Raw genomic sequence first — 25,701 nt, forward strand, 5'->3', positions numbered from 1 at the left:
GTGTCACCGCTCATTGGGTAGACCCGTCATCGTGGGAAATGATGAAACGCACCATTGCTTTCGAACTCTTTGAGTATCCACATACGGGAGATAATTTGTTTGAAATTTTAGATTATGTTATAAAAACTTATAACATAAGTTTAGAATCGTAGTTTAGAATCCAAATCGCAAACGAAAAACGAATAAAAAATTTTTTTTTTTACACTGTAACCGGTTGGAACCGGTTACGGTACAGGAACCGGGTTAGGAACCGGTTAGATAGGTTAGGGGTCCGAGGGTGGGAGAACCGGTTCGGTTCCCTAACCGGTTCGAGCCTGGAACCGGTTTAAAAGGGGGTTTTGAATATAGGAACCGGTTAGGAACCGGTTCCGGTTCCTAGTCCCAAACCGTTTTGAACATGCCTAGATGGATCTAGGATAATTAAATAAAAGCAGTCACCAAATATGTCAAAAAATATTAAAAGGTAAATGCTAAACTCAAGAATTTGCATTCATCTAATCAACAAAGATGTATCTTATTTTTATCATTCAAAATGAAATTTAGACTTTTAAGGAGCATAGAACTTTTTAACATACAACCATTTAGTAAGAGAATCTTCAAATAAGAACCCAACCCATCATCAGAAAACCATTTACCCGTCACCGGAGCTGGTAAACCGACGTCAGGGAGAAAGAATCATTATCCCTATTTCCGACTGAATGCTCCGTCACTAATGTACATAATTAGTCTGAATTACACAAGCATTTTTTCCGTACTACAAGAACAACAATGCTGTCGAGCTTTGATTATACCACACCCGATAGATTTGCATTATCACTCTGCTGGGTTTCCTCCGGCATCAGTTTTGTCGACATTGTCGGCCGCCTCCTCCGACTTGTCGATGGCGGCAGCTGGAGCGACCTCCACTTTCGCAGAACCATCATCAGCTTCATCAGCCGTTGAAGTAACTTCAACATCACCATTCGAGAGGCTATCGGTTGCAGCCGGAGCTGTTTCAGCTGACTCGGTGGTCTTAACCGATGGTTCTAACTGGGCTGATTCTCTCCACTCGATCCATTCAGCTGGCTTATCACTCTCACTTGGTGTTGACTCGTCAACCGGTTTCCTAATAGCAGTATCATCTGGGCCCGGTTTTGACTCAGGGGTCTCGGTTGTTGCAGAATCAACCAACTCTTTGTCATTTTCGTTGGAAGTAACCTCATCACCACCACCAGCACCATCATCATTGCCGACAGTAGTACTGTCGATGTCTGGTGGCTGAGAAGCTACTGCACTGGTTGATTGTTCATGAGCCGCCCTCTCCTCCTCAAAAGCAAACCTGTTTGAATTTGTGAAAAGCAACCCGCTGAAATAAACATTCAGATGGTTAAAAAGGCCAGTTTCTGTTATTCAGACGTCTATTCAACAATATGCATGCAATATAATATGTTTCTATATCATGAAATGTTTCACCAAAATTATAGATGTTTTTATACTAGCTAATAATAGTTTTCAACTTTGTGTATCGAACCATGCAAGTGTTTTTTTTGTATAAATATCATACGATTATAAATTTAACACACCTTTCTTGGTCATCTCCCAGTCGAAGCGAAGATATAACCACTTCAGCAGATTCATCATCAAAGTAGACATCCTGCAAGTAATAGAAAGTGAATCATGTAAGAAATCAACTCAACTAGGGACTGAGTCACAATACAAGACTTAAAACTTTACGATACACATACCTCATCATCTCTATCCAGTGAGCCATGGGCCTGAACACAGAGCAAAATTTAAAAAAAATGTTCTATTAATTCATCATTAGCGGCCTCATGTTTGAATTAAAGATTTTAAGCAAATTTGTTACAGGTTTAGAATATAACCAGGGTCTAAAATCAAAAATATAAAATGCATAAAAACAACTAATTAGTTGTATACCTCATCGTTATCATCGTTTTCATAGATACCATATCGGAAAGCTTGGCTTAGATTATTGGCTAAAGCTGCCACGTCATAGTCTTTATCTTGGTAATCATCGTCATCACTATCTCTACCACGATCATGAAGTGTAGTAGGTCTCCTGTTAAATTAGTTGGACAGAGAAACAATTATCAATCAATAAGCAATTTAGCAACACAGCAAAGTAATATATAAAATGAATGTTCTTAAGATACCCACCCGCACGCCCACTGGTACACATTTTCAAGTGTGTTGCGTTTAGTAAGTACATCTGTATGCCACTCTACCCATTCACTGTCACCCTGTTGAAAAATCATTTTACTTTTGAACAAACCGCTAGGAAAGATACTTTAATATATGATGATTAATAAATAAACGTGAACCTGCAAATATGACTCTATGTAAGCGTTATTAGCCCCTTGTTCAATCAGTTTGTTGGCTATACGTGTCATGTGTCCAACATTTCCTATCCTAGGTGGTGTTCTTCCTTCTGCAGGGAGTGTCGGCTGCAACATTCACTGAATTTGATTAGTGGACTAACCTTTCCTTCAAGCATAATGAACATTTATTATAACAAAAATCATGACAGTTTTAGTAATATGCACATTACATTCTTCGGATCAGCATTCAGTACACAATTCTTCTCAGCATCAAGAATTTTCCTAACAAGATGACAATCTTCAAGAATATGTTGAATGAGTGAATCCTTATTGCTCTCAAGGCAAGAATCTATGATTTGTTCAATGTGGTGGTGAATGAAATTATTGTATGGATACCTAAAGTAAACAGGAAAAATTTGGATTAAGATAAATCAATACTTTTTACAAAGAATAACGTGAGAGATTATGAAAACACGTGGAGATGAACTTACTCAAAAAATAATTCTAGAATACGTATTAAGGCACCGAGGCGAATTAACTCCTTTTCAGCAGCTTCGCTACTAACAGTCATAAGGACTGAGATGAACTCGATAATCTGAAATTGTCCATTGTTGTGTACCAATAGAATAGTTTAAGCGACATCACTTTAATTGTTTATTTTGCCTCGCAGTTTTGGGGCAAACGTCAAAATAAACCTATGGAATACAGCTAAATCTACATAAATCCCTCAACTTTATTTTTTTTATGAATGATTATAATTGATGCACTTGGTAAAATGATCCTTTTAATAAAGTTTAGGGACAGAATCGGGCAAAAGAGAACCTAATCTGTGAGATATTACAAGTACAGAGACAATCATGCTAAATAAACAAACTTAGTAACGACAAAGTCCATCGGCCTTTTCGATGGGTTTTTGTTAAGTTACAATATATAATCGTGCAAAAACAAAAGGCCAAGGACTTTGCAAAATCACAAAAATCCAAGGAGATTTCTGACATTTACCCTAACTTTAACACAATGTATACACAAGCAATCACAAAGTGACCAACACTGTAACTAGTGGCACCTAAAGCTAAAGTACAAAGATAACCTTAAGGCGATTTTTCCCAAGAGGTGGCTGCAGCTTTCCATATGTTGTAAACAAAACACTTTCTTCTGCTGAAACATCCAAGAGCTTTAACAAACTTCCTGTACATTTTTAAGCCAAACTTCTTAATATTGTTGTTCCAGCATCACAAGGAACTAGCTTAAACTTGAACACAATGTAACAAAAATGCACATGTAACCATGTGGCAAAATTTTACTAAATCTGCTTATACAGTGTTATAAAAAAAATGAAACTTATTGTAGTTTCAAAAGGTGACTCAGCAAGACAATACCTAGGCTCTCCAACATGCCTTCAACAGTCTCAGGTTTTACTGTTATTGCAGATCCAGGTGTCGACTGCCTATTGTAAATGTAATATGTCCCTGAGGTCTGTCTCTTAGGATCCAATAAAGATATACACACAGACAATGAATGGACTAGAACTGATTTCGGCCGTGACTCCTCCAAAGCATGACGAAACAATCTTGTAATAAAACTGTGAGATCAAACATGAAAACGGCACATTAATTAATTTTACACTGCAACATGTCATTCTTCAAAATTAGCAATTTAGATGCTAACCTTGGGCTCGATATTTTGGTAACTAGTCCTGGGGGAGCATATCTAGTTATAGCACAAAGTGCTTCTGCTGCATTCGCATGCACTTCAGGACAATCCTTCAACATTTGAGTTATAAAATTTAGTTGTTGGTCCATAAAAATTTAGTTATTGGTTCATAAAACTAAATTCCCTATAAAACTTTTGAGTTACAGACAGTGAGGAATACATGGTTTTAGCATGATTTGTAATTTGCAAAGTTTCCTACGGTAAGAGTACATAATATTAGACCTTTTGTTTTAAACTTTGAAGTCACAAAATTCGACTTACGTGACCCATTTATTCACTAAAAATTATACTAACCGTAGAACTGAACTTGTCAACAATCATCTCCAACACATCTGTATCTTCTAGCCACTGCATTGAATCTACATAGCTCGTGTAAAGATGTTCATCAGCACCAATCAGTCGAATAAGAACCTGTACAACATATAAGAATCAGCGGGCCGCAAATACATTGGTAAATATATAGTAACTTTAGAAAATTCACCTCCATGATGGATGTAATGCCTATCAGGTCAACCAGCTTTTTGATAATATCCTGATGAGCCTGGCCACAAAATCATAAACAACTTATATATGTGGGCGAAATGAAAGTATTATACAAAAAATGTTACACATATATAGAGTTTGAAATGATTGGCAACTTACTTGGATATAATTCATTAAGGAAACTGTTTTTCGTAACAGCAGGCATACAACAACCTGTAGTATAAAAACAAAACATCAGTTATCAGAATAAGCAAAATTTAAAATAAAATTAAATAATGCTTATATGAAAAGGGAGCATTAAAAGTAACGATTTCCCCCAAAATAACAGATTAATATGCTATAGAGAAGCTACGTATGACAACCAGGTGAACCTACTTTACTGAAATAGCCAGCCAGTAGAGTACTATGAGGGTGTTCTGGTTCAAGGAAGGAGAATAGCTTGTTCATCAACTGCAACAATACAATAACAGCTTAATTCACACTTCAGAATTCTGATTTTCAATTAAATAACTTTATAAAAAAGGATAAATTCTTATGTACCGCCTCATCCTCCACCAAGGCTTTGAGAATGATATCAACTTCACATGTAAAGATCTCACAAGCAATAAAAGGGAACCTAAAAGAACATAATACTTATTATATAATTGTTGATTCTTGTAACTTATTTCACATTATGACCCACAAAAACGTACTTAAAAGTTCGCCCCTTTTCAGCATCTTCCGGAGGTTCTTCCACTATGTAACGAACAAGTTGTTCAACCTGAGTCCTTTCCCTCAAACTGCAATTGACAGTTAAGTACATTCTACACATTAGAAACTCATAACATAACATGGTTGTTAACTGGCTATAACAAATACAGATTGAACTAAAAATCAAGTTTTTGAATACCACATAAATACTACTAGAGAGAACTGGATAATAAATTATAAAAGATTCCATTTAGCTCAATTAAAGATGCTTACAAATTGATAAGCCGATTATTAAGAGCTTTGCATTCTTGGATTACTTCATCCTCGTCTAGAAGCTCCTCCAGAGTAAAATTTTCCTTGTCCAAAATTGTGTCCACCTGAAATGATAAAAAAAAATTCAGTATGATCTATTGATCCTGAGATTATTCAAAGAAAAAGTGAATGACATCAAAATATTATCGTTGATTAATGATTCGAATCATAAGTAAGGAACATAATATGACAATCACATCCAAGTTTACCTATTTGTATAAGCAACTAAACCGTATCACGTTCTTTCAAATTTTCAATATCTTTGGTAGTAACATAACAAAAAGAACATATATGCACACACATACATACACGCATAACCACAGAATTCACTACATTACAATGTAGATTAGTCAATGAGATTCAAATATCCAACAAGGATTGTGTAGAGACAAACCAAATTTATGGCCTAGGCATAAAGCATGTAATGTGCCATCTTAACTATAAATTCACAAATGGCGGCACAGTTTACTCCAAAACCTACAAACTGGTTGTCCAATGCGTCTAACATAAACCTTAAATGGGACTTCATTTGAAAACAAGATCCAACAGATCCGTTCTTTGTTTGGTAACTTTCCACCTCACCTAGTTGGTTATTAAGTTTGTCTGTTACATTATACCACATTTTACGAAAATTAATTAAAAATTCCTTTGTACACCCATTAATAAAAGTCAAGTCACTATGTCTTTCATGTTTACTGATATAAATTCAGTAGGGCATGTAGATAATGAAAGATAAATGGTATTGATAAGTAAATAAATTTATAACAAAAACATAATAATGTGACCAGGAGGAAGAACACAGGTAATACAATTTATCCTAAGATCTAGCTGTAAATTACAAAAAATTTTGTAAACTTCACCAAAAAGAGAAAAAGGGAATTCATGTGACAGAAGAGAACGTGAAGTCGTTTACAACTGACTTAGAAAAAAGTTTTGTGGGTTGTGTGTTTCAAGGACGTGAAGAGCATCTGTTGAAAAATAAGCCGAAATAACATCCTGAGAAGCAAGGCCCAGTATGAGATTTGGAAAAAAAAGGGTAAGAAAAATAGATAAAGAAAAGCACAAAACAAAAAAACTAGCATGAAGCAGGACACATGCAATTTTCTCATCACCTATGAGATGAACTGAATCAGACTGTTTTACTGAAGATAATGCAAAAAACAAATGAACTAGTTTGAAATATAATTGCCTATAAAGTTTGCTACCTAAAAAATGTGAGAGTAAGATAGATACACAGGCGTGCTTCTAGCCTTCTACTGCTTATGATACAATACGTGCCTATAACTGTTGCTGTAAAACATCTTCGAATTGTGCTAAAGCCTAAAAGGAGTGTCTCAAAGCTACAGAGTGATGCCTGATGCTGCTATTTGTGTAGTGAATTAGTGGTATATGCAGGTTGATAGGTGATTCACCTAAGGACAATATAGTAATATACAATTGCTACTTCCGGCTAGAATGAAATTGTAAAACATAAACCTACATAAGTTTATAAAACATCCTAATCATATATTCATATTTTGATCTAACTATGGTTTAGGCTATACGGTATATGTGATACTTATACCATAGTAGTCAAACGCGCACCAAGAAACAACCGAGGCATGTGCGCCTAGCGCCTTCGACTACCTAGGCTTATGTGATATATAATTCTCCATCATTTTAAAAAATACATTCAAATTGAAAACACTATATCCACATTAATATAAATCCACAACAGATCCAAAACTTGTTACGTGTTAATACGACCGCGTTTTACACAAGTCAGACAGACAAAACGGTGCCCTAAGTGAGCAATTACACATTTACACCATATGTCACACAGTTTTCTGTCTATAATCACGATTCAATTACAATCAATAATCAGACTCACGAATAGCTCACTTAGCAACTAATCAAAACCAGGATCTATCAATATCCACAAGCATCGACCTAATTTTATTAAACAGAACGAATACAAATCCAGAATGTTACCGGAGACGTAGTGGACAGTCCGGTCATACGCCAAAACATCTTGAGATTCAACCGGAACCGTTAGGATTCAGATCTGAGATGCTGCCGGACACGTAGCTTGTAGATCACCTGAAACAGGTACAAAATCTGTGAAATGAAACCCTAGGTTTCGAAATTATACGAAATTGAAGATATGAGAATGTTATTAGTGTGGATTTGAAGTAGAATTAGTTAATTGATTGAAGATTAAGAGAGAGATTGGAACGAAGATGAAACCTGGTGAGTTAGGGTTGGTATCTCTGACTGTTGCAACTATCTGACCATTGATCTATTTTCAAATAAATCTGTGCTAAATTATTTTATTTCGTTGTGCACGTAAAATAAACGACCATAACTGAGCATATGAACATAATGAACCCACTTAAATGAACGAAACATGAATTCATGTCCGTTCTTTTAATTAAATGAGCATAAATATTTTGCTCAGGTTCATTCGTTTATTAAATGAATGGACATAAATGAGTTTGAAGTGTGAAAATATTACAATGCGGGAGAAAAAGGGACTGGTGTGCATGATTAAGTATTTTGTATTACAAATAAAGGAATAAGAATAAATACCGAATACATTTGTAGTTCTTACTTGTCTACTTATTTTATTTTTAGTTTTGAACGCCTTGTCTACTTAAATTTTGGTTATGTATTAAAATGTTTTGTAGATTGCAATGAATGAGAAACCATAAAAATATATTTCAATTATTTGGATATGAATTTTATTTATTGAATTTGTTTTTTTAATTTAAACATTTTTTGTTTTAAACTAAGTGACTCTTAACCGGAAAACATACGGAATCCCGCCACTTTCTTGCAAACCAACGAGGTTAGATAAACCATGACTTGTGTTAATCATATGACCTTTAGATGGTTATGTTTTTGTATGGAAGTTTTAGATTTCAACCTTGAGATCGAGTTGGTTTAGAAAAAAATAGCATAGCTTAAAAGTAGTATAGCTTGCTGAAAAAAATAAAATTGTATAATGGTAAGTGGTAGACGGGTAAGAATATGTGTTGTGGAGGGGCTTTAACGCCCCTTCACGTGGAAAACGGGGTTTTATGGCTCTTTTTTATAAAGTTTCGTTATTGTTTAAAGTACCACTTTGTGTGTGTGTGCACGCGTGTATGACAAAGAGAATGTGTGAAAACAACATATGACCCACCACTTTCTTCTTATACCGCCCAGTAACCAAATGCACCCCCCCCCCACACCTTTCTCCTCATACAACCCCCATTATGCAGTCCCAGCACGTTGTGCAGGGACGTTAAAGCCCCCAATACCGTCTCTATACAGCTCACACCACAAAAATCAAATTAATGGTAAATCAAATCACACACACATATATATATCCAATAAATGATGGTCACCTAACTTTGGTAATTTAAGGTTTAGTTGGAAACCAAATGTTTATTTGGGCAACGTTTTAATTGTGGCCTTGTGGCTTGTGGGTATAGTTGGCAATTCGTTTCTTAACGAGTTTAACAGGTTAGAAATGATGCGATTAACACGTATATCAAACATGAATACTGCACGTTTAACTACTATATATGTCATGACTATAAGACAGTTTTAAGTTTCATGTACCAATAAGGAAAAATGATGGAGTCTAAGTGTCTAACATACTAATTTCAATTATTTAAGAAAATAAAAAACAAATCAAATACCACACTTTTTTTTCTTATTAATATGTCTTATCGTGTCTTAAACGGACACCCAATTGCCAGCCCTAGTTGTGACTTCTTTTAGCCCAACTTGAAACACAAATTGTAACCCCCTTAAATAATATTACTAAACCATTATTTACAAAAAGGAAGTTGTATTTAATAATATCACCATTCCCCCTAGCAATCTCATCTTTTAACATATTTGCCCCCTAGCAACCCACGACTAATCATCTGAAATAATCTAAAATATGGACTACTGAAATGGTGTATAGGTAAACATCACACTTCACTTCGTGATAGGTCTTAGGTCCAGATCTTAGCTCCACTAGTCTCATATTCTTTCCTATAGCAGTTTTCATGTTGAATCAGTTCCCTTCGTATACTTTCTATCATAACCATTTGAAAACCACATGGTCTCATTGGTTATAGAGTATTGACGAGTCTCGTATACTTTCCTATTTCCTATAGTAGTTCTCATGTTAACATCAAAATGTTACCGAAATATAACAATGAGCGTACAAGAATGTAGTATAAAACATGGTTCAAAAGTTACACAAAAATCCTTCTTACGATTTAGCACATTGAGATGAATGTTAAACTAACATGTACCAAAACAATCTATTTAACATTACGTAACACTATTATGTAAACACTTTGTATAATAATACGCACTTCCTTTGAAGAGATAACCATTTAAGTCCCGATATCTACGTCATGGGGGTGGGGGTTATCCGATTGTTGTGGTTTTCTTTGGTGTGTCTGCGGTTCAGTTCGGTGCAGTTTTGGGCTAAAACAGAACCGAAAATCAAAGTTCTGGGGTTTCTTTTTAGATCAGTTTGGCCTTAGGTTTTTTTGGTTTCAGGTTTTCGGGTTCACTTCATTTTGCTAATATGGCTTGTAATTTCGGGCCAAAAAAATTTAGCCTAAGATATTTTGAAACTAAGCCTAATATTTTATTAAAAAAATTAATAATTATTAGAATAGAATATTATACATTCTGTCATAAAATATTAAGAGTTAATAAAAGATTCATACATTTAAAATGATTTAATCTCATATTAATTAACAAAACATAATTGACTAGACTAACGTAAAAAATAAAAAAAATATCCAAGTTTATAAAACACAAACGATTCAACAAATCGGTTTTTTGGATTTGTTTTTTCATAAAACACAAAACCAAACCAAAACCGATACTTCATTTTTACTAAATATCAAAACCGAACCGTTCTCGGTTTGGTTTTTCGTTTTTTTTTGTTTCTCCCGGTTTATGCACACCCTTACTCACTAGACCTACCAATGATTTTTGAGTCGGACATAGAAACGTAATCGTAAATAGTTAAAAAATATAAAAATTACACATTTCGTCGAGTTAAAATTAAATCTTAAAAGCCCCTCCCAAATTAATAAACCCTAGCTCTTCTTCTTCCCATCGAGCATCGTCTTCACTATCTGCTGCGTTCAATTGTAAGCTTCCATTCTTTAATTAACCTAAGATGCGATGTTATTGCCTCCATTTCATTCATCTTCACTGTTATTTTAACATCAATTGGTGAAAAATGGATATTAGGTGTTACATTTCATATTATGTTATCATTTCAATAGTTAGTTTTGATTTACGTCTGTATAGTTTACCTGTTTAGGCACTACCTTTGTCTCGAAGCTACAAGCATAAGAAAGTTGTTCGCCGATATATGATATATCGGTTATCAGTCCCTTGGTAAAGTATCGGTACCGATATTTATGATATCAGTTGTTTAAGTCTTAATTATCAATTTTTAGTGTTCAATGTTAGTGTTTTAGTGTTAAATTGCTATATATATATGAATTTTACAAGATAATTAAAATTACCGATATTCCACCATGATAATCAATATCTCAAATATCGGTTCTTGATCGATATATGATATTTTTCCGCATTAACTGCTTAGCTCAGCAGATTCTAATGACACACTTTTGTAAGCTCTTTTTTTTTTTTTTTTTTTGTGATCCAGTGTAAATAATCACATCCTTTATAATTGCCACTAGTGAGTTTTTATCATGTCGTTTTTGGTTCTAGCGTTATATAATCTATGTTCTTTTTTTCCTGGTTTGCGATTCGTTGGATCGGATGAACAAATCAAGGTACATGATGAGACAAACAATAAGCTATGTATTGATAAATTCTGGAAAAATACTTTCATAAGGAGACTTGGCCAATAGTATCAACTTTCTTATGCATGTAGGTAGGTTAGAGATAACGATTTTTTCATTCTAGAGTAACACATGTTCATCCAAACAAAAGATGCTGAATCAAAACAATTGTTGTAAGGCTCTAAATGATCGACAAAATGTAGAGCATAAATCCAGAAATAATCGACACGACAAAAGGATAGACCCTAAATTTGACTGATAGGATCTAGGAATTGGAAACAAAGTTGAAACTTGATTACTGAATTAAATGATCCAATTCGAGATGGGGAGTCTTCGATTACAAGGGAAAACTCTAATCTGATAATAATATTATTGACAAAACAAACAAATAATTCTCTAGAATACTGTGAATGATGCAGAAACACTTCTCCAAATGGTTTTGCGGTCTATTGCATAAATGATCTTTGCATCTAGAGAAACAGAAAATTGGAATACAAAATTGGGCATTCGACCTTTTATGTTCGTTTTCAATTTCATAATTCATTAAAACGTGCATATGCATTTAAAAAATGAGCATTTTTCTTTGTTGTCAACACATTGATTCATATTATTGTAAAAAATAAGTCCTTTATGACTAATAGGTAGTAATAATCTGTCAACATGTTGGAAAATTGATTCTATGTTTGTATGACTTGTTAGGGAATTTAAGTCAAGATCTGAACCTTAGAAAAAACATAACCAAAGAAGGTGCAAATGAAGCGGTCCAGTTACCACATAAACCACTGCAATTTATGTGTCTTAATAAAATATGTTTCAATGTTTGTTGACATAGTTAACAGTGCATAAACTCTGTTTTGTCATTGAGCAGTTGTTGAATCATTTACGCAATGTTGAAGTTCTTGTCAAAAGTGAAGATCGAATTCAACGCCCTTGACCCACGCACGGTGGCATGTATGGAGTTTTTGGCTCAGTGCAATGCTCGAACCGCCAAGGAGTCGAACCCTTCGTGTCAACTGTTGGTCAAACGCCGCACTGATGGCTTCCCGCCCCAGATCTCAGTGACATTTGTGAATGGGACAGAGGAGGTTTTTGATGCCACCTCAACACCCGCACAAACCATCCGGAAGATGATTCTGGATAAAGGTCAACAGCTCGAGACAGAACAAATGTTTCGTGAAGCCGGTGAGAAGTGGCCCGTTATTATTCCAGCTGAAGAGCTCCATCAGTCATTCCCTGGGACCAAGGTTAGAAAAATTTAACTGATTTTTTTAATTATTTTTTACTACTCTGCGTTTACTTGATTTAAACATATATTTTGTGTTCATCCCATTTTTTTTTAATTCTCTTCAGCCAAGGAAAGCAGAAGATAAGAAGCAATAGCTGCCAACAACATTCTTATGCTCATGTTACGCAGTTGATGCTTACTACATGTTTGCAGGTTAGTTAAGTTCAAAAACGCTTTGTATTGGAATTGACACAAATGCCCTTCAACTTATAACTTGCATTTCTTGACTTTAATAATTAATAAACTTATTAAATCTTGTTTGCTGTGATTCACTTTATGCTTGAGGAACTGTTAACAGTTTCATATTATTTAATTATGCTGTGTGTATGTGCACAACTGCACATGCAATGAGTGTGATATTGTTCTATTTTGAATTTTATTAATCAGTTAGTTTTTAAGATTTAAATAACATACTGAATATGATAAAAGTTGCTTTAAGATTCAAATAACAGACTGATGATAAAAGTAGAAGCAACTTTGTTACTTACATATCAAATAACATTTCCCATGATAGTGTGATATAATGCTTCTATATAACTGACATGCTTGTTAATGAAAAAGGAGCTATTTGTGTTTGATTAAAGTAAACCATTACAAAACTAACGTTCCCGATTATTTGGGATTTAGAGAGTTAGAGAATAGGAATAAGCGAATCTGTAACCCTTTTGATAGTGTGACTAATCCAATAACACGTAACAAAAATCACATTATAAGGTGATTAACATTCACGATTTGTTTAACTTGGTTTAAATTGAAAAACAGAATGCCAAATTAGCATGCCTAATTGCCTTGGGCCTAAAGGAAGCTTCGCCCATGAATTCTAGTACAAGGAATTTGAAGTGTGTGAGTGACTTAAGATCATTTTAAAACTCGACATTTGTAACTTGCACAAACATACTGCGCCGATCGACACATTAGATTAATTTTAAACATCTATAGACACTCATTTCTCCTCCAACATCATATATTATAAAACATTTTTTCTTATTTACAAACCATCATGACATCACCTACTTTTACATATTTTTTAGATTATTTTTTTTTGTAACAAGCAGTTTTTATATTTTGCATTATTTAACATAATAGAATATATTATTAAAAATTTATAAATTTATATATAGATTAAGAAAAATATAAAAAAAAACAAATACGTCGGCCCGTGGTACCCGTTTCTCGTTTGCTTCGTTTAAATTTTTAGAAATGGCCAAACATGACGAGGAGGCTCCAGGTTATGACCCTTTTTATGTAATCATTATTGTTATCATAAGGAAACATCGTAGATAAGGCTATTTGTAATGGACTCACGCTTATCATTCATGGCAATGGGCATGGTATGGTAGTTGATGGCGGAGTAGGGGTGTTAATTTGGTCAACCCGATCGGGTTCTTTAAAAAAAAAACTAACCCGAAACCTGACCCTATTAAGGTTTGGGATTGTCGAGATTCTGGTTATTCGGGTCGGATTACTCTATATTTTAAGGGCAAGTAACATGATAAACTAAACACATAGATTCAAATATTCAATAATGACATGATAGACTAAACACAAAGATTCATCATGATAGACTAACACATAGATTCAACAATAGCATGATAGAATATAGTACGAATAAACGAGTTATATGATCAACATTAAACTATAAAAGTGTCATTGGACTTAGGAGCCACATAGGTAGATGGGTGATCACGTTAGCTATCACTTTTAGGGTGTTATAGTTAGTGAAAGGTAGACGTGCACAAAAAAACCGGTTCCGGAACCTAACTGGTGGAACCGAACCGGAACCGGTTCCAGTTCCAACCCGGTTGGAACAATACCCGGTTTGGGTATTTTTGTACCCGAAAATCGTACCCGGTTCTCCTATTTGTATGTCAATACCAGTTCCAACCCGGTTCCTACCCGGTTCTTAATTGGAACCGGTTTGGTTCGTACCCGGAATAACCGGTTCCGACGGGTTTTTTTGAAGGGTCAAACAAAAGTCAAACTAGCCGTTGGAACCGGTTCCAACGGTAATATAGCCGTTGGAACCGGTTTTTTTAGACACCAATTAGCCGTTGGAACCGGTTCCAACGGTAATATAGCCGTTGGAACCGGTTTTTGAGACAATAGATCCGTTGGAACCGGTTCCAACGGTAATATAGCCGTTGGAACCGGTTTTTGGGCCAAACCTATATATAACTTGTTTCCATTACTTGTTTCACCACCAAACTCAAAAACAAACTACAATACTACTCCTTTAGCAAACCCGTTCCTTTACCCGACCATCCAACTAAATATTATTATGGCACCCATCAAAAAAACTAACAACAAGGCTAAGAAGAGTGTTTTTGTTGCCCCCGTTCCTGTTACGGAGGACCCAAGGGTTGTTACGGTAGTCAACCATAACCGCAACCAAGACATATGGAAGAATTGGGATTTGATTGTGGATGACGAAGGTTATTAAAAGGCTCGTTGCAAACTATGTGGTTCAATATTAAAGCACGATTCCAACTCTACTTTGAGAAAGCACATCGAGAAGCCATATTGCAAGGCGTTGAAAGGGATTGGCGCGACCGATCAAATTGACTTGGGTAAAGATGGTACACTATTTCGTTACAACACGACTCAAGTTCAAGATAGAATGGCAAAGTTCGTTATTCAACGAGGTTTGCCGTTTAACCACTTTGATGACCCGGAGTTGACGTCGTTGATTCGCGAAACTCTACAACCGAGATACACACATGTAAGTCGTACTACCTTAAGACGTCATTGTATCAGGTTGTGGGAGTGTGCTAAAAAAGAGTTAATCGAGTCTTTTCATTCTTTAGAAGCCATGGTTAGTTTAACTACCGATGTTTGGTCGGCACCACACGGGTTGCCCGAATCATACATATGTGTCACCGCTCATTGGGTTGATCCGGTGACATGGCAATTGATGAAACGCACCATCGCTTTTGAAAACTTCCCGTTCCCACATACCGCCGAAAAATTGTTTGAATTACTTGATGAAGTTATAACGACTTACAACTTGAGAAATAAAATATTTTCGATTTCGTTTGACAACGCTTCAAACAATACTAAGGCGGCTGAAAAATTTATCATTAAATATTCACCACCTTGTTTCGGGGATTTTTTTCATGTCCGATGTGTTGCACATATCATCAACTTGGTTGTTCAAATAGGTCTTGACAATGAACACATTTGTGATGATTTAAAATACTTTAGACTTATGTTACAAGATGTCTTCAAAAGTGGTAAAAGAAGACATCTTGAATATAAGAACTATTGCAAGTCGGTTGAAAGAAAGTATTTGGGGCCGAATTGGGACGTTCCAACCCGTTGGAACTCAACTTGTCATATGTTAAAGTGTGCTTTTGCCCAACGCCAAACTTTACAAGCTTTTCATAACAATCTTGTTGAAGAACGCGAGGCCGATATGTTTCCGGAAAGTGTTTGGGTCCAAGTCGGTTATTTGTTGGAGTATCTTGATGTGTTCAAAAAGTCAACAACAAAATTATCGGGAGTCTATTACCCTACTAGTTGTTGGGTTTTGCAAGAATTGTACTATATGTCTTGTGTTTTTAAAAGCTTTGCGGAGAAGAACAAACTCTTCGAAAATATTGTTGCGGTGATGAAAGAAAAGTTCATAAAATATTTTGAAATCATACCGCCGGTCTTTACTTGTGCCACCGCATTAAACCCCTATTGGAATGTTAATGGGGTTGAAACAACGATTGAGGAAATATTCGACAACTTAGGTATGCACGAGATTGACCCGAAGTTGTCGACGGAAGCGAAGGAGAAGTTCAACAAAAACCTTCAAGACCTTTATGACAATTATTTTCAAATGTATGGTCCAAGCACGAGATCGTCTTTTGTGAAAAAAACAACTGGTAGGCCGTGCAATGACCCACTTATAAACTTGATGAATGGGATTCGTGAATCGGCATCTAAGAGGCAAAGAGGAAACACACCAAGTAGCGAACTTGGTCGATATAGTGGAGCAAACTATGTTGAGGGCGCAACGGTCGACGAAATTCGCAATATTGATTTGTTGGCTTGGTGGAAAGGTAAACAAAACGAATTTCCCATTCTATCCGCCATGGCTCGTGATTTGCTTGTCGTACAAGCCTCAACGGTTGCTTCCGAATCGGTTTTTTCTCTTAGTGGGAGGGTGTTATCTATGCGAAGAACAAAACTAACTCCCGAGTCTCTAGAGGTTTGCATTTGCCTAAAGGACCATTTGGATGCGGTGGATCGTGTACAACACAAGGCGAACTTTGAAGACGAAATACCAATAGAGCGTCATATTCATGATGAGGAGGCGGAGGACGGGGTTTCTTCCGATAACGAAGACGAGGGTGAAGACGAGAATGAAGACGAAGAAGAGTTGTAATTATTTGTTTTGGTAAAATTATTTGTAACTTGTTCAACTAATATTTAGTTTTGATTTGTTTTATTATAATTACTTTTGTTACTCATGATTAATTGTTTGTTACTTTTTTAATAACGACGAACATTTTATTCATCTAAAAAATAACTATTACAAACATTATTAAAACATAAACGATACTAAACATAACAACTAAAACATAAAAAACAAAGTCCGTCGTTTTAATCCGGGAATACTTATTTTTGGGTTGTAGAGCCGGACGACTCTCCCACTTCCGTTTTTTTAGCTTTCAATCTTCTTTTCTCTCGACAATACTTATTCGTATGTTTTCGTAATGTCGAGTTGGACGCTGCTTTAAGAAACTTCGAGCAATACTTGCAACGTGCCAACTCATGTGAGTCGGTCATGAGACACAAATCGTAATGAACCCAAACATCGGGGCATCTTGTTGTTTCGATCACCATAACAACGTCATCATTGGTTGCCATTTGTTGTCGGTTTAAGGTTAATTGTGGTTTGGAGTGTGTTTTATAGTTTTGGGAGTGGTTTAACAAGTACACAAACAAACCTTGTTATTTATAGAAAGAAGATAACCTATTTATAGTTAAAAAACCGGTTCCAACGGCTATATAGCCGTTGGAACCGGTTCCTAACGGCTATAATGTTTAAATTTCAAAAAAAACTGGTGGAACCGGTTTTTACGTAAAAACCGGTTCCGATTCCACCCTACCCGGTTCCTAAAAGTTTGCATTTCTGGGCATCGGTTCGGGTCGGGAACCGAACCGGTTCTTGACTGGAACCGGTGTTATTTTGTACCCGGGGTGAAAAAAACCGGTTCCGAACCGGTTCGGGTTTTCAAGGTGAACCCGAATTGTGCACGTCTAGTGAAAGGTGAGGCGTTGCTCAGTGATTGGATCCACCATATAAGAAGTTGAACATATCGGTGTCAAGGAGCAATGAGATGACATACTGGCGAAAACTCTTGCAAGGATCAAGTTCAAAAAGATGCCGCATTTGCTCGAAGAAGGACCTCCCTAAATCGGTTCAGAAATTCAAGGATGATTGTTGGAGTGATACAAGGAAGAAATCTTGTAGTGCGAGTAAATATTAGTTAAAGGGTATGGATAATTATCAAGTATGGATTAGTTATATATTATTATAATTATTGTTATTATTACTACTTAGAGAACAAGCAATAAAATCATAGTTATAGTCTATTCGAGTTTATGTTTAACTATACATACCGAGTCTATGGCATGGATTGCAATCAAGTTTTGAATTATTTTCTTGGTTAATTGAATTGAAAAGTTTATTCTAAAATTAATTGGTTTACTCAAATACATCTATACTATATATAATATAGGAGTGAGGGACCTCTTAAATTTTAAGAGGTACCACTCTTGTTACATATGGTACAAGTAGTAATGCACATAATTTTAAGAATTTAGGGGTAAAATAGACTTTACTTATTCCAAAATAATATACAATAATGACCCTTCAACTTTAATCAAGTTTTGTAAATATATTAAATAGTTACACATTTTCCCCTTATTTATAAACCACCTACCCTACAACTTTTTAACGGCCGTAACTTTTTCACACGTTAATATTTTTTCTAAAAATTTACACCATAAAAATGAGTATTTTGTTATCTTTAATTTACGTATAGTATTGCTATAGTTTATTAATTTTTAAAAAACTAACATGTTACTTGATCAATTATTACCGACAACGGGTCAGGCATGTTCGGCTAATGGTGTTGGAACAGTTTAGGGTTGGAACAAGTTAATACAAAAAGGGTTAAGTTAGTTCATGTCGGGATGAGTTTAGATCGAAAGGGTTCATGTCAAAACGGGCTTCGGGTTAAAACATTTTCAGGTCGAAACATACTCGTCAAAATGGATTGCGTTTTGAAATTACTGTACATTTCATCTTTGCTTCTTGCTTGTTGCCACCAGTTATGCGTGTTCAAGCATCAATTACGTGGATGATATTGTTTATGCATACCGGGTTGCTCGCGTATAGGCATTATGTGGCGCGCTTACTGGCACTGGTTACATGTCCGAAGCCACGTTAAATGCATATCACCTTCGGGTTACGCACATACCGCCACGAGGTTACAAACGTACTAACACCGGTTGCGTTTGCACATACACCGCTGCATCGTGCGGGCAACTGAGTAGTTTATATCAATTCGCCACCATGAAAATTAACTTATTAATTCTTTTTCACGTAATTTTGTTGTAATTGTTGAATGTGTAAAGTTTATTAAGATTCAAAAGAACAAATTGAAGATAATAAAAGTAGAGGCAGCTTTATTTTTTTTGTGAACGACAGAGGCAGCTTTATTAGACACCGATATCATTTCGATCAAACACTACTTTTATTTGTCTTCAAACCCGTTGATGAAAATGGAGCTATTTGGGTTTCATTGAAGTATACACCGGACGGCCCGTTTTCAGGCAACAGAGCAGCCATTACTGGACCTTTAGCACCTTCTTCCACTGTAATCATTCCAGTTTGAGATGTCATGTCTGTTATAACATACCCAGGATGCACACAATTCACAAGAATATTCTCGTACTTCTTTGCCATTAGCCTTGTGTAAGCGTTAAGAGCAGCTTTTGAAACTTTATAAGAAGAGAGTGTAAGTGGCCATCCATTCTCTTGTACCTTACCAGCCTTGAAATCACTCAAAAACCATTCGACTATCTCATCTATCCTCTTTACAGTTAAATTATCAATATCTTGCAACTCTTCTTTCAGCTTTTCATTATGAAACCACTAAAAACGATAAAGTAATAGCAGACTTTGTTAATTATATACATACTTTCTTCGTTTCTATATACATAAATGAGTTAATTACTTACGTATAGGTCTCCGAAGAAAGAGGTAAGGTTCACGATTCTCGGGGATTTAGAGAGTTGGAGAAGAGGAATAAGTGATTCTGTAACCATTTTGGTTGCGTAGTAATTTGTTTTCACGCATTTTTCTCCCACTTCATAAGGTTCTTCCAAAATATTGGTTACAAGATGAGGGTTATCATCGCGAACTTGCAACTAGTCCAATAACACATAATAAGTCACATTATAATGTGGTTTATACATATAAAGTAGAGTTGCCCATGATTCGATTTTGACAATTTTTTTGCAATGAGCCACTAACTATGATTTTGGAAAACCACAAGCCAAACTGACTGGGTTGGTTGGGTCTGTTGAGTTAAAACTTAAAATGGTTTAATTTGACAGTTTAAACTAGGTTTGTTATTTTAAATTCTAGTTTATTGTTTTTTTTTTCCAAAAATGTTATATGAATATTATACGTAGTATAACTGGATGTTGCAAAAATAAAATAATTAATAAAGGTAAAGTGGTAAACAATTGGTTAAGTCTGGTTTAAAGTTTCAAACCGTGAACTGAAATGTTAAACGTGCTTTTTAAAGACGTTAACATGACGCTAACATTATCCAAGTTCTATCTTTTGTGTGTAATCGTCTCCATCCTCGTCTTAAATTTTTCTTAATTGAACTTAACCGTGACAAGAATGTCCAAATGACCAAATCTTAATATTCATATCTTTGAAAACGTTTATAACTATTTTAGATGACATGTTTAATAATTTGTATATATAAAGAAATACTTACAAACCCTCCTCCGGCTCTAAATTCATCTTCATGTATGATAAGTCCGCTATCTCCTGCATTATTGATCTGTAACAAATCTAAGATCTGTTTAATTTATATGTAACGCTTCAAAACTCATAGATTTGAAGATTTTCAAGGTGTTTTTGCTTACCAAGATATCAAGCTTCCCGAAGCGTGTTTGGACAAATTTAGCCAAAGACGCAATACTAGACGGATCACTGATATCTAGTTGATGAAAGACGATGTTAGAAAGCCCAGAAAGTTTGAGTTTCTCTACAGCTTCTTCCCCGCGAATTTGATTTCTAGATGTTAATATGACCTCAACTCCCTTTGAAGCAAGTTGACGACATATTTCAAGTCCAATTCCTCGGTTTCCTCCTGTCACAACTGCAATTCTGGATTTAAAAGAAAAATTAAAATTAGAAGGAATATTTAAAGATTTTGAATATATATAAACAGTTTGACAAAATAAATATAAAAAATTTGATGGTCATGAATGATGATGTGCCTTTTCTCCTCCATTGGAAGATAGGAAGTGAAGTAAGCCACCTCTCCTCTTTTATACTGGAGTGTAAAGATATATTTTCAACTTTCTTAATTTTATATTTTCATATGTAAGTATGTAACTCATGTGTTATATTATAATAATTAAAGATATGTCAGTCCCTGTCTATATGGAAATGTAAAGGTTGGGTCATTTCAATATCCAAACAAATCCAATTAATGTAAACAAGCCTTTTTACCCGTTCGTTGCTACAGGGACATTTGGCGTTCATGCGTGTTATGTTTAATGACAATTAGTACATGTTGTGAGTTGTGACATATGAACAATTGTGACATACTAAAGGTGTTTATGTACTTGATGCGTCTAGTTTCTTGCTAGTCGTGATTTTTTCTTCTCCTTTCATATAATTATGTCTCCTTTAAAAAAAAACGGAAGCATAATGCATTTGGTGCTAAATAATAAAATAAGGCGCCCTAGAGCACATATTTTTACACATTTATTTCTTTATATGTAACATGTTATAACTTGTCTACTTATAAAATGTACAACTATTGGTTAGTTTTTATAGTGGTTTTAGGAAAAAAAAAAGGAGAAAAAAAAAGTTAAGCACTATTGTGCAACCAAATATTACATGCAAGTAAGCATACTTAATTGTATTTTTTACGAATAGTAAAAAATATGAGTGGTTGATTTTTTGGTTTTTAATACATATATAATAATTTAAGACCCCAGTTGTTGAAAAGAACATGCTAATTTCTTATTAAATCTTCGTATTTCTATGATTTATGGTCTTAAAAAATAGTATTTTATAGTTTGAAAGTAACAACTTAGATCTCAACCTATAAAATTTAAATCAATAGTATATATATTTTTAATTTTTTTATTTATTTTATCCTACTTTATAAACTTTATAGACGATTATTGGTTGATTCAAGCACAAAAAGATTAGTCTCATTCTTTTTTTGTTTTTTTCCTTTTTCTCTTTTCAGTTAGTTTGCTGTATTTGTTACTCTTGGGTTCTATGAATCACTTGATTTGAGATATGTATAGTCTGTCACTTTGATTAGAAACTTCACACATGTTTTTTCTAATCTTCTTCCTGATGTACTTAAATTGGTGTTTTGTTGACTTAGAGCATGCTCAATCGGTCCCAAAAACAATGCGAGCGGGTTTTCTAAATTCCAGGACAAGGTTGTGAATGGAAGATACTAAATGTAGTGATTTTTTTGTAAATTTGTTAAAATTTTGATTGCACTTATTTATTTTGTATTATTTGTTGAAAGTAGTTGTGAGTGGATGAGAGAAAAAATGTAATGATAATGTATAACACTATTATTTAATTGGAAAGGAAAAAGAAAATGTAGTGACTTTTAATGTATTATAGAGATGGTGATGAGGGATGGCTCGGAATGCTCTTAGAATTTTATTTTTTATTATTTATTATATTACCGTTTCGTCCCCACTGAAAAAAAGGTAAACGAGGAAGAAAAGTAAAAAGGAAAGAAGGTTTTTTTGGCCTTTAACTAATGCTGGGAGGATAAACGGTATACGTTCCCACGTTTGAACTTTATAATTGTTTAAAGAGGCGGTGCCGTTTTTAAGATTCAGAGTACCCCGGACGAGTATTAAAAAAAGGCCTTTATATATAAGTTAAACTTCTGAGCCCTTCTCGGTATATGGCTCTTAACGTTGAAGCACGGCCCTATAACAAGGTATATTAAGGGTGTGTTTGGGATTCCTTATTTAAGTCCAAAAGGACTTTATGTGAAAAAGAATTATAAACTTATAGCCTTTTAAAAAGGAGTTTGTATAATAGTGTTTGGATTAACTTATGTTAACAAATTGTTTTTTAAGGAGTGCTTGGGAATATTATACCCTTTAAGTTAATAAGTTAGAGAATCATAACTTTTCAAAACCCTCTTATTTTGCCTTGGCCATAAGTTAAAAATCATAAGTCCTTATGATTTGCCAAACACCTTTTACACATTATTAACTTTTTAAAAAGTTTATAAATTATAAGTTGCTGGAAATAAGGAATCCCAAACACCCCGTAAAACTTGAAAGAGATTAAAATTACAAAATTGGTAAAAAATAATACACTATATTCTGTCAATTTAGTATACCGTTATCACCTAAGTCAATTAAAACATGTTTGGTAATAAATCAAATTGTTTTTTAGTCAAATAACAAAAACAACAAATATCTTAAAAGTTTTAGATTATAGGAGAAATGCAATTTAATATTAACAAGAAGATTATAATGCATTATGAATATTAAATCAAGCTTTTGAACTTACGTATTATACTAAATTTGCCAAATAATCGAAATTTAGGTATTAAATCATACGTAATTTTGGGATTTTCTTTTGAACTTATAGATGAATTTCAACATTATCACACACATTTCAAATGTTACATATTTAAATTTTACATTTTTCCTAAGATTGAATTAATGGTTTAAGATGACATGTATTGGTGATTACCTAAACGTATAATAGAAGTTTTATATAATCAATACGAATGTAAATTAAATAGTGTTTTAAAAATTGTAAGATTATAAATATATTATTTATTCAGTGAAATTTAAAGTATCCACATAATTAAATATCTATTATAACATAGGTCATTAGTTATTATACGATAATAGTTCGTAAATTATTATTTAACTAATTCAATAATTCACTGTTTTATTTTAAACTTATTATAAATATTTAATAGTTTACATATTTTTAAAAAATCATGGTCAAACTTTCTATATCTAATAGTAAAATTAGATATAATGGATTAGTAAAAGTTAGTTTGATTTAAAGTACATTAAATATCTTTTTTTATATGGATTGCAACTAATTGGTCATACCAATTAAACTATGACCCATGAATAACATGAATTAAGAAGAGTATAGATTAGAAAAATACGAGGAAAATTAAAGTTATGATTGAATGTGGTTAGTACATATCATCCTTATTATTTTTGTTTATTAGTTATTAGTATAGGTAAATTGTTTGAATAAAATATTTTAGTTATTTATACCCATATGATCATACTCAAATCATAAATTTGGTTATACAAACCCCATAATCAATGTTTGGAGGTTGATAATAGCTACAATGATAATGATATTGAAAAATATAACTATATATAATTAATTGAAAGTGTTTCAAGCTCTCACGTCGTATCGTTTTTTTCTCCCGCCACCACATGCCTTCATTTGAGAATAAACCCTCTTGATGATCCTAAAATTGAAGATTCACTGGCTATGGGTCGGGTTACAAGTATGATTATCTTAAACGGGTAGAATAAAAACATTTTAAAAACCTAATTTTATTCATTTTGATTCTTATCTACAACACGTCTCTATCTCCGCCTTCGATTGTTCATCTTAACGATCGACATTGTTGTTCACACCAAACGATCTGTCGTAACACTAACAACTAAGGGTTGTCTATTAAAATCGACTTTAAATCAGTATATTATAAATAAGGCTGATCCTTTTAAATAACTATTATTATTCATGAACTCCGTAATAAATATTTTAAGATCAAAAGTTAAAGCTTTAAGTTAACATGTTTTCGCACGCCACCTTTTTTTCCCGTTTGTTTTCTAGTTTTACATGTATGATTGTAAGATTGTGAGATAACAATAAACACAATAAAGGACAAGAGTAACACACTAACACGATTCAAATCAAATTTTCAAAGGGATACATGAAGAAGAACTTATAATAAAGAGAAAATTATGATTTGCGTCCTTGTGTAATATAGGCGGGATACCCAACTGAAGAGCTCCACCAGTCATTCTGAGAGACTAAGGTTAGGAAAAATTAACTTATTTTTTCTTATTATCCTTTATGCTCATGTTACGCAGTTGACGCTTACTACATGTTTGCAGGTTAGTTAAAGGGGTGTTTGGGATTCTTATTTTATCCCCTTATAATTTTTTTTAAGTTAATAAGTTACAAAAATGTAACTTATAGAACTTTTCCTCTCACAGAGTAAGCAATCTCAAATACCTTATTACTTTTCAAAAAGTTAATAAGTTATAAGTTGGTAAAAATAAGCAATCCCAAACACCCCTTAAGTCCAAAAACGCTTTGTATTGGAATTGACACAAATGCCCTTCAACTTATAACTTGCATTTCTTGACTTTAATAATTAATAAACTTATTATATCTTGTTTGTTGTGAATTCACTTTATGCTTGAGGAATTGTTAGCAGATTCATATCATATAATTTTGCTGTGTGTATGTGCACAACTACACATGCAATGAGTGTGATATTGCTCATCTTTAATTTTATTTGGAGTAAACTATGGTATTTATCCCCGTGGTTTGTTTAAATTTGCGATTTTCGTCCATGTGAGTTTTATTTCACTTGCAATTAAACCCGGCCCTACTAGCCCCGCCAAGTCTGGTCGTTAAAACCATCGGCGTGCCCCTCACGTGAGGGGAAATTTTGTTCTTTTTCGCCTCTAATAAACCCCAACTCTAATTCACAAGCCCTCTCACTTGAGGGACTTTGATATATTTGGGAAACTAAAAGACAAAATTGCCCCTCACGTGAAGGGCACTTTGAGGGGTTTAACGATT

The 25,701-nt window shown here is 34.2% G+C and overlaps 3 protein-coding genes across 3 annotated transcripts; 1 reads left to right on the forward strand and 2 right to left on the reverse strand.

Moving 5' to 3' along the window:
• Positions 1 to 473: 473 nt before the first annotated feature.
• Positions 474 to 7,708, reverse strand: LOC143636744 (uncharacterized). Its single transcript, XM_077104261.1, has 19 exons — positions 7,488 to 7,708; positions 5,478 to 5,581; positions 5,207 to 5,293; positions 5,055 to 5,130; positions 4,890 to 4,964; positions 4,674 to 4,727; positions 4,513 to 4,572; positions 4,326 to 4,442; positions 3,987 to 4,081; positions 3,698 to 3,900; positions 3,409 to 3,506; positions 2,810 to 2,913; positions 2,549 to 2,714; positions 2,322 to 2,444; positions 2,158 to 2,240; positions 1,918 to 2,059; positions 1,725 to 1,754; positions 1,563 to 1,633; positions 474 to 1,345 (listed from the first exon to the last, which is right to left on the reverse strand). Exons 1-19 carry the CDS (start codon positions 7,524 to 7,526, stop codon positions 814 to 816), a joined length of 2,259 nt encoding a protein of 752 aa, XP_076960376.1. The 5' UTR covers positions 7,527 to 7,708; the 3' UTR covers positions 474 to 813.
• A 2,858-nt stretch (positions 7,709 to 10,566) lies between these two features.
• Positions 10,567 to 12,852, forward strand: LOC143636698 (uncharacterized). The gene is made up of 3 exons (XM_077104226.1): positions 10,567 to 10,648; positions 12,183 to 12,558; positions 12,665 to 12,852. The coding sequence occupies exons 2-3, from the start codon at positions 12,202 to 12,204 to the stop codon at positions 12,692 to 12,694; spliced, it is 387 nt and encodes a 128-aa protein (XP_076960341.1). The 5' UTR covers positions 10,567 to 10,648; positions 12,183 to 12,201; the 3' UTR covers positions 12,695 to 12,852.
• A 6,391-nt stretch (positions 12,853 to 19,243) lies between these two features.
• Positions 19,244 to 21,101, reverse strand: LOC143636717 ((+)-neomenthol dehydrogenase-like; the record flags this gene model as incomplete). Its single annotated transcript, XM_077104238.1, has 4 exons — positions 19,244 to 19,752; positions 19,839 to 20,027; positions 20,612 to 20,677; positions 20,763 to 21,101. Coding segments are annotated over 4 exons (1,008 nt in total), but the record flags the coding sequence as incomplete, so codon positions are not given.
• Between the last annotated feature and the right edge of the window lie 4,600 nt (positions 21,102 to 25,701).

This window comes from Bidens hawaiensis, unplaced genomic scaffold (genome assembly GCF_021521415.1).
Source record: "Bidens hawaiensis isolate Kalapana, Puna unplaced genomic scaffold, B.hawaiensis_p1.1 tig00008041_1, whole genome shotgun sequence".
NCBI classification, from domain to species: domain Eukaryota; kingdom Viridiplantae; phylum Streptophyta; class Magnoliopsida; order Asterales; family Asteraceae; genus Bidens; species Bidens hawaiensis.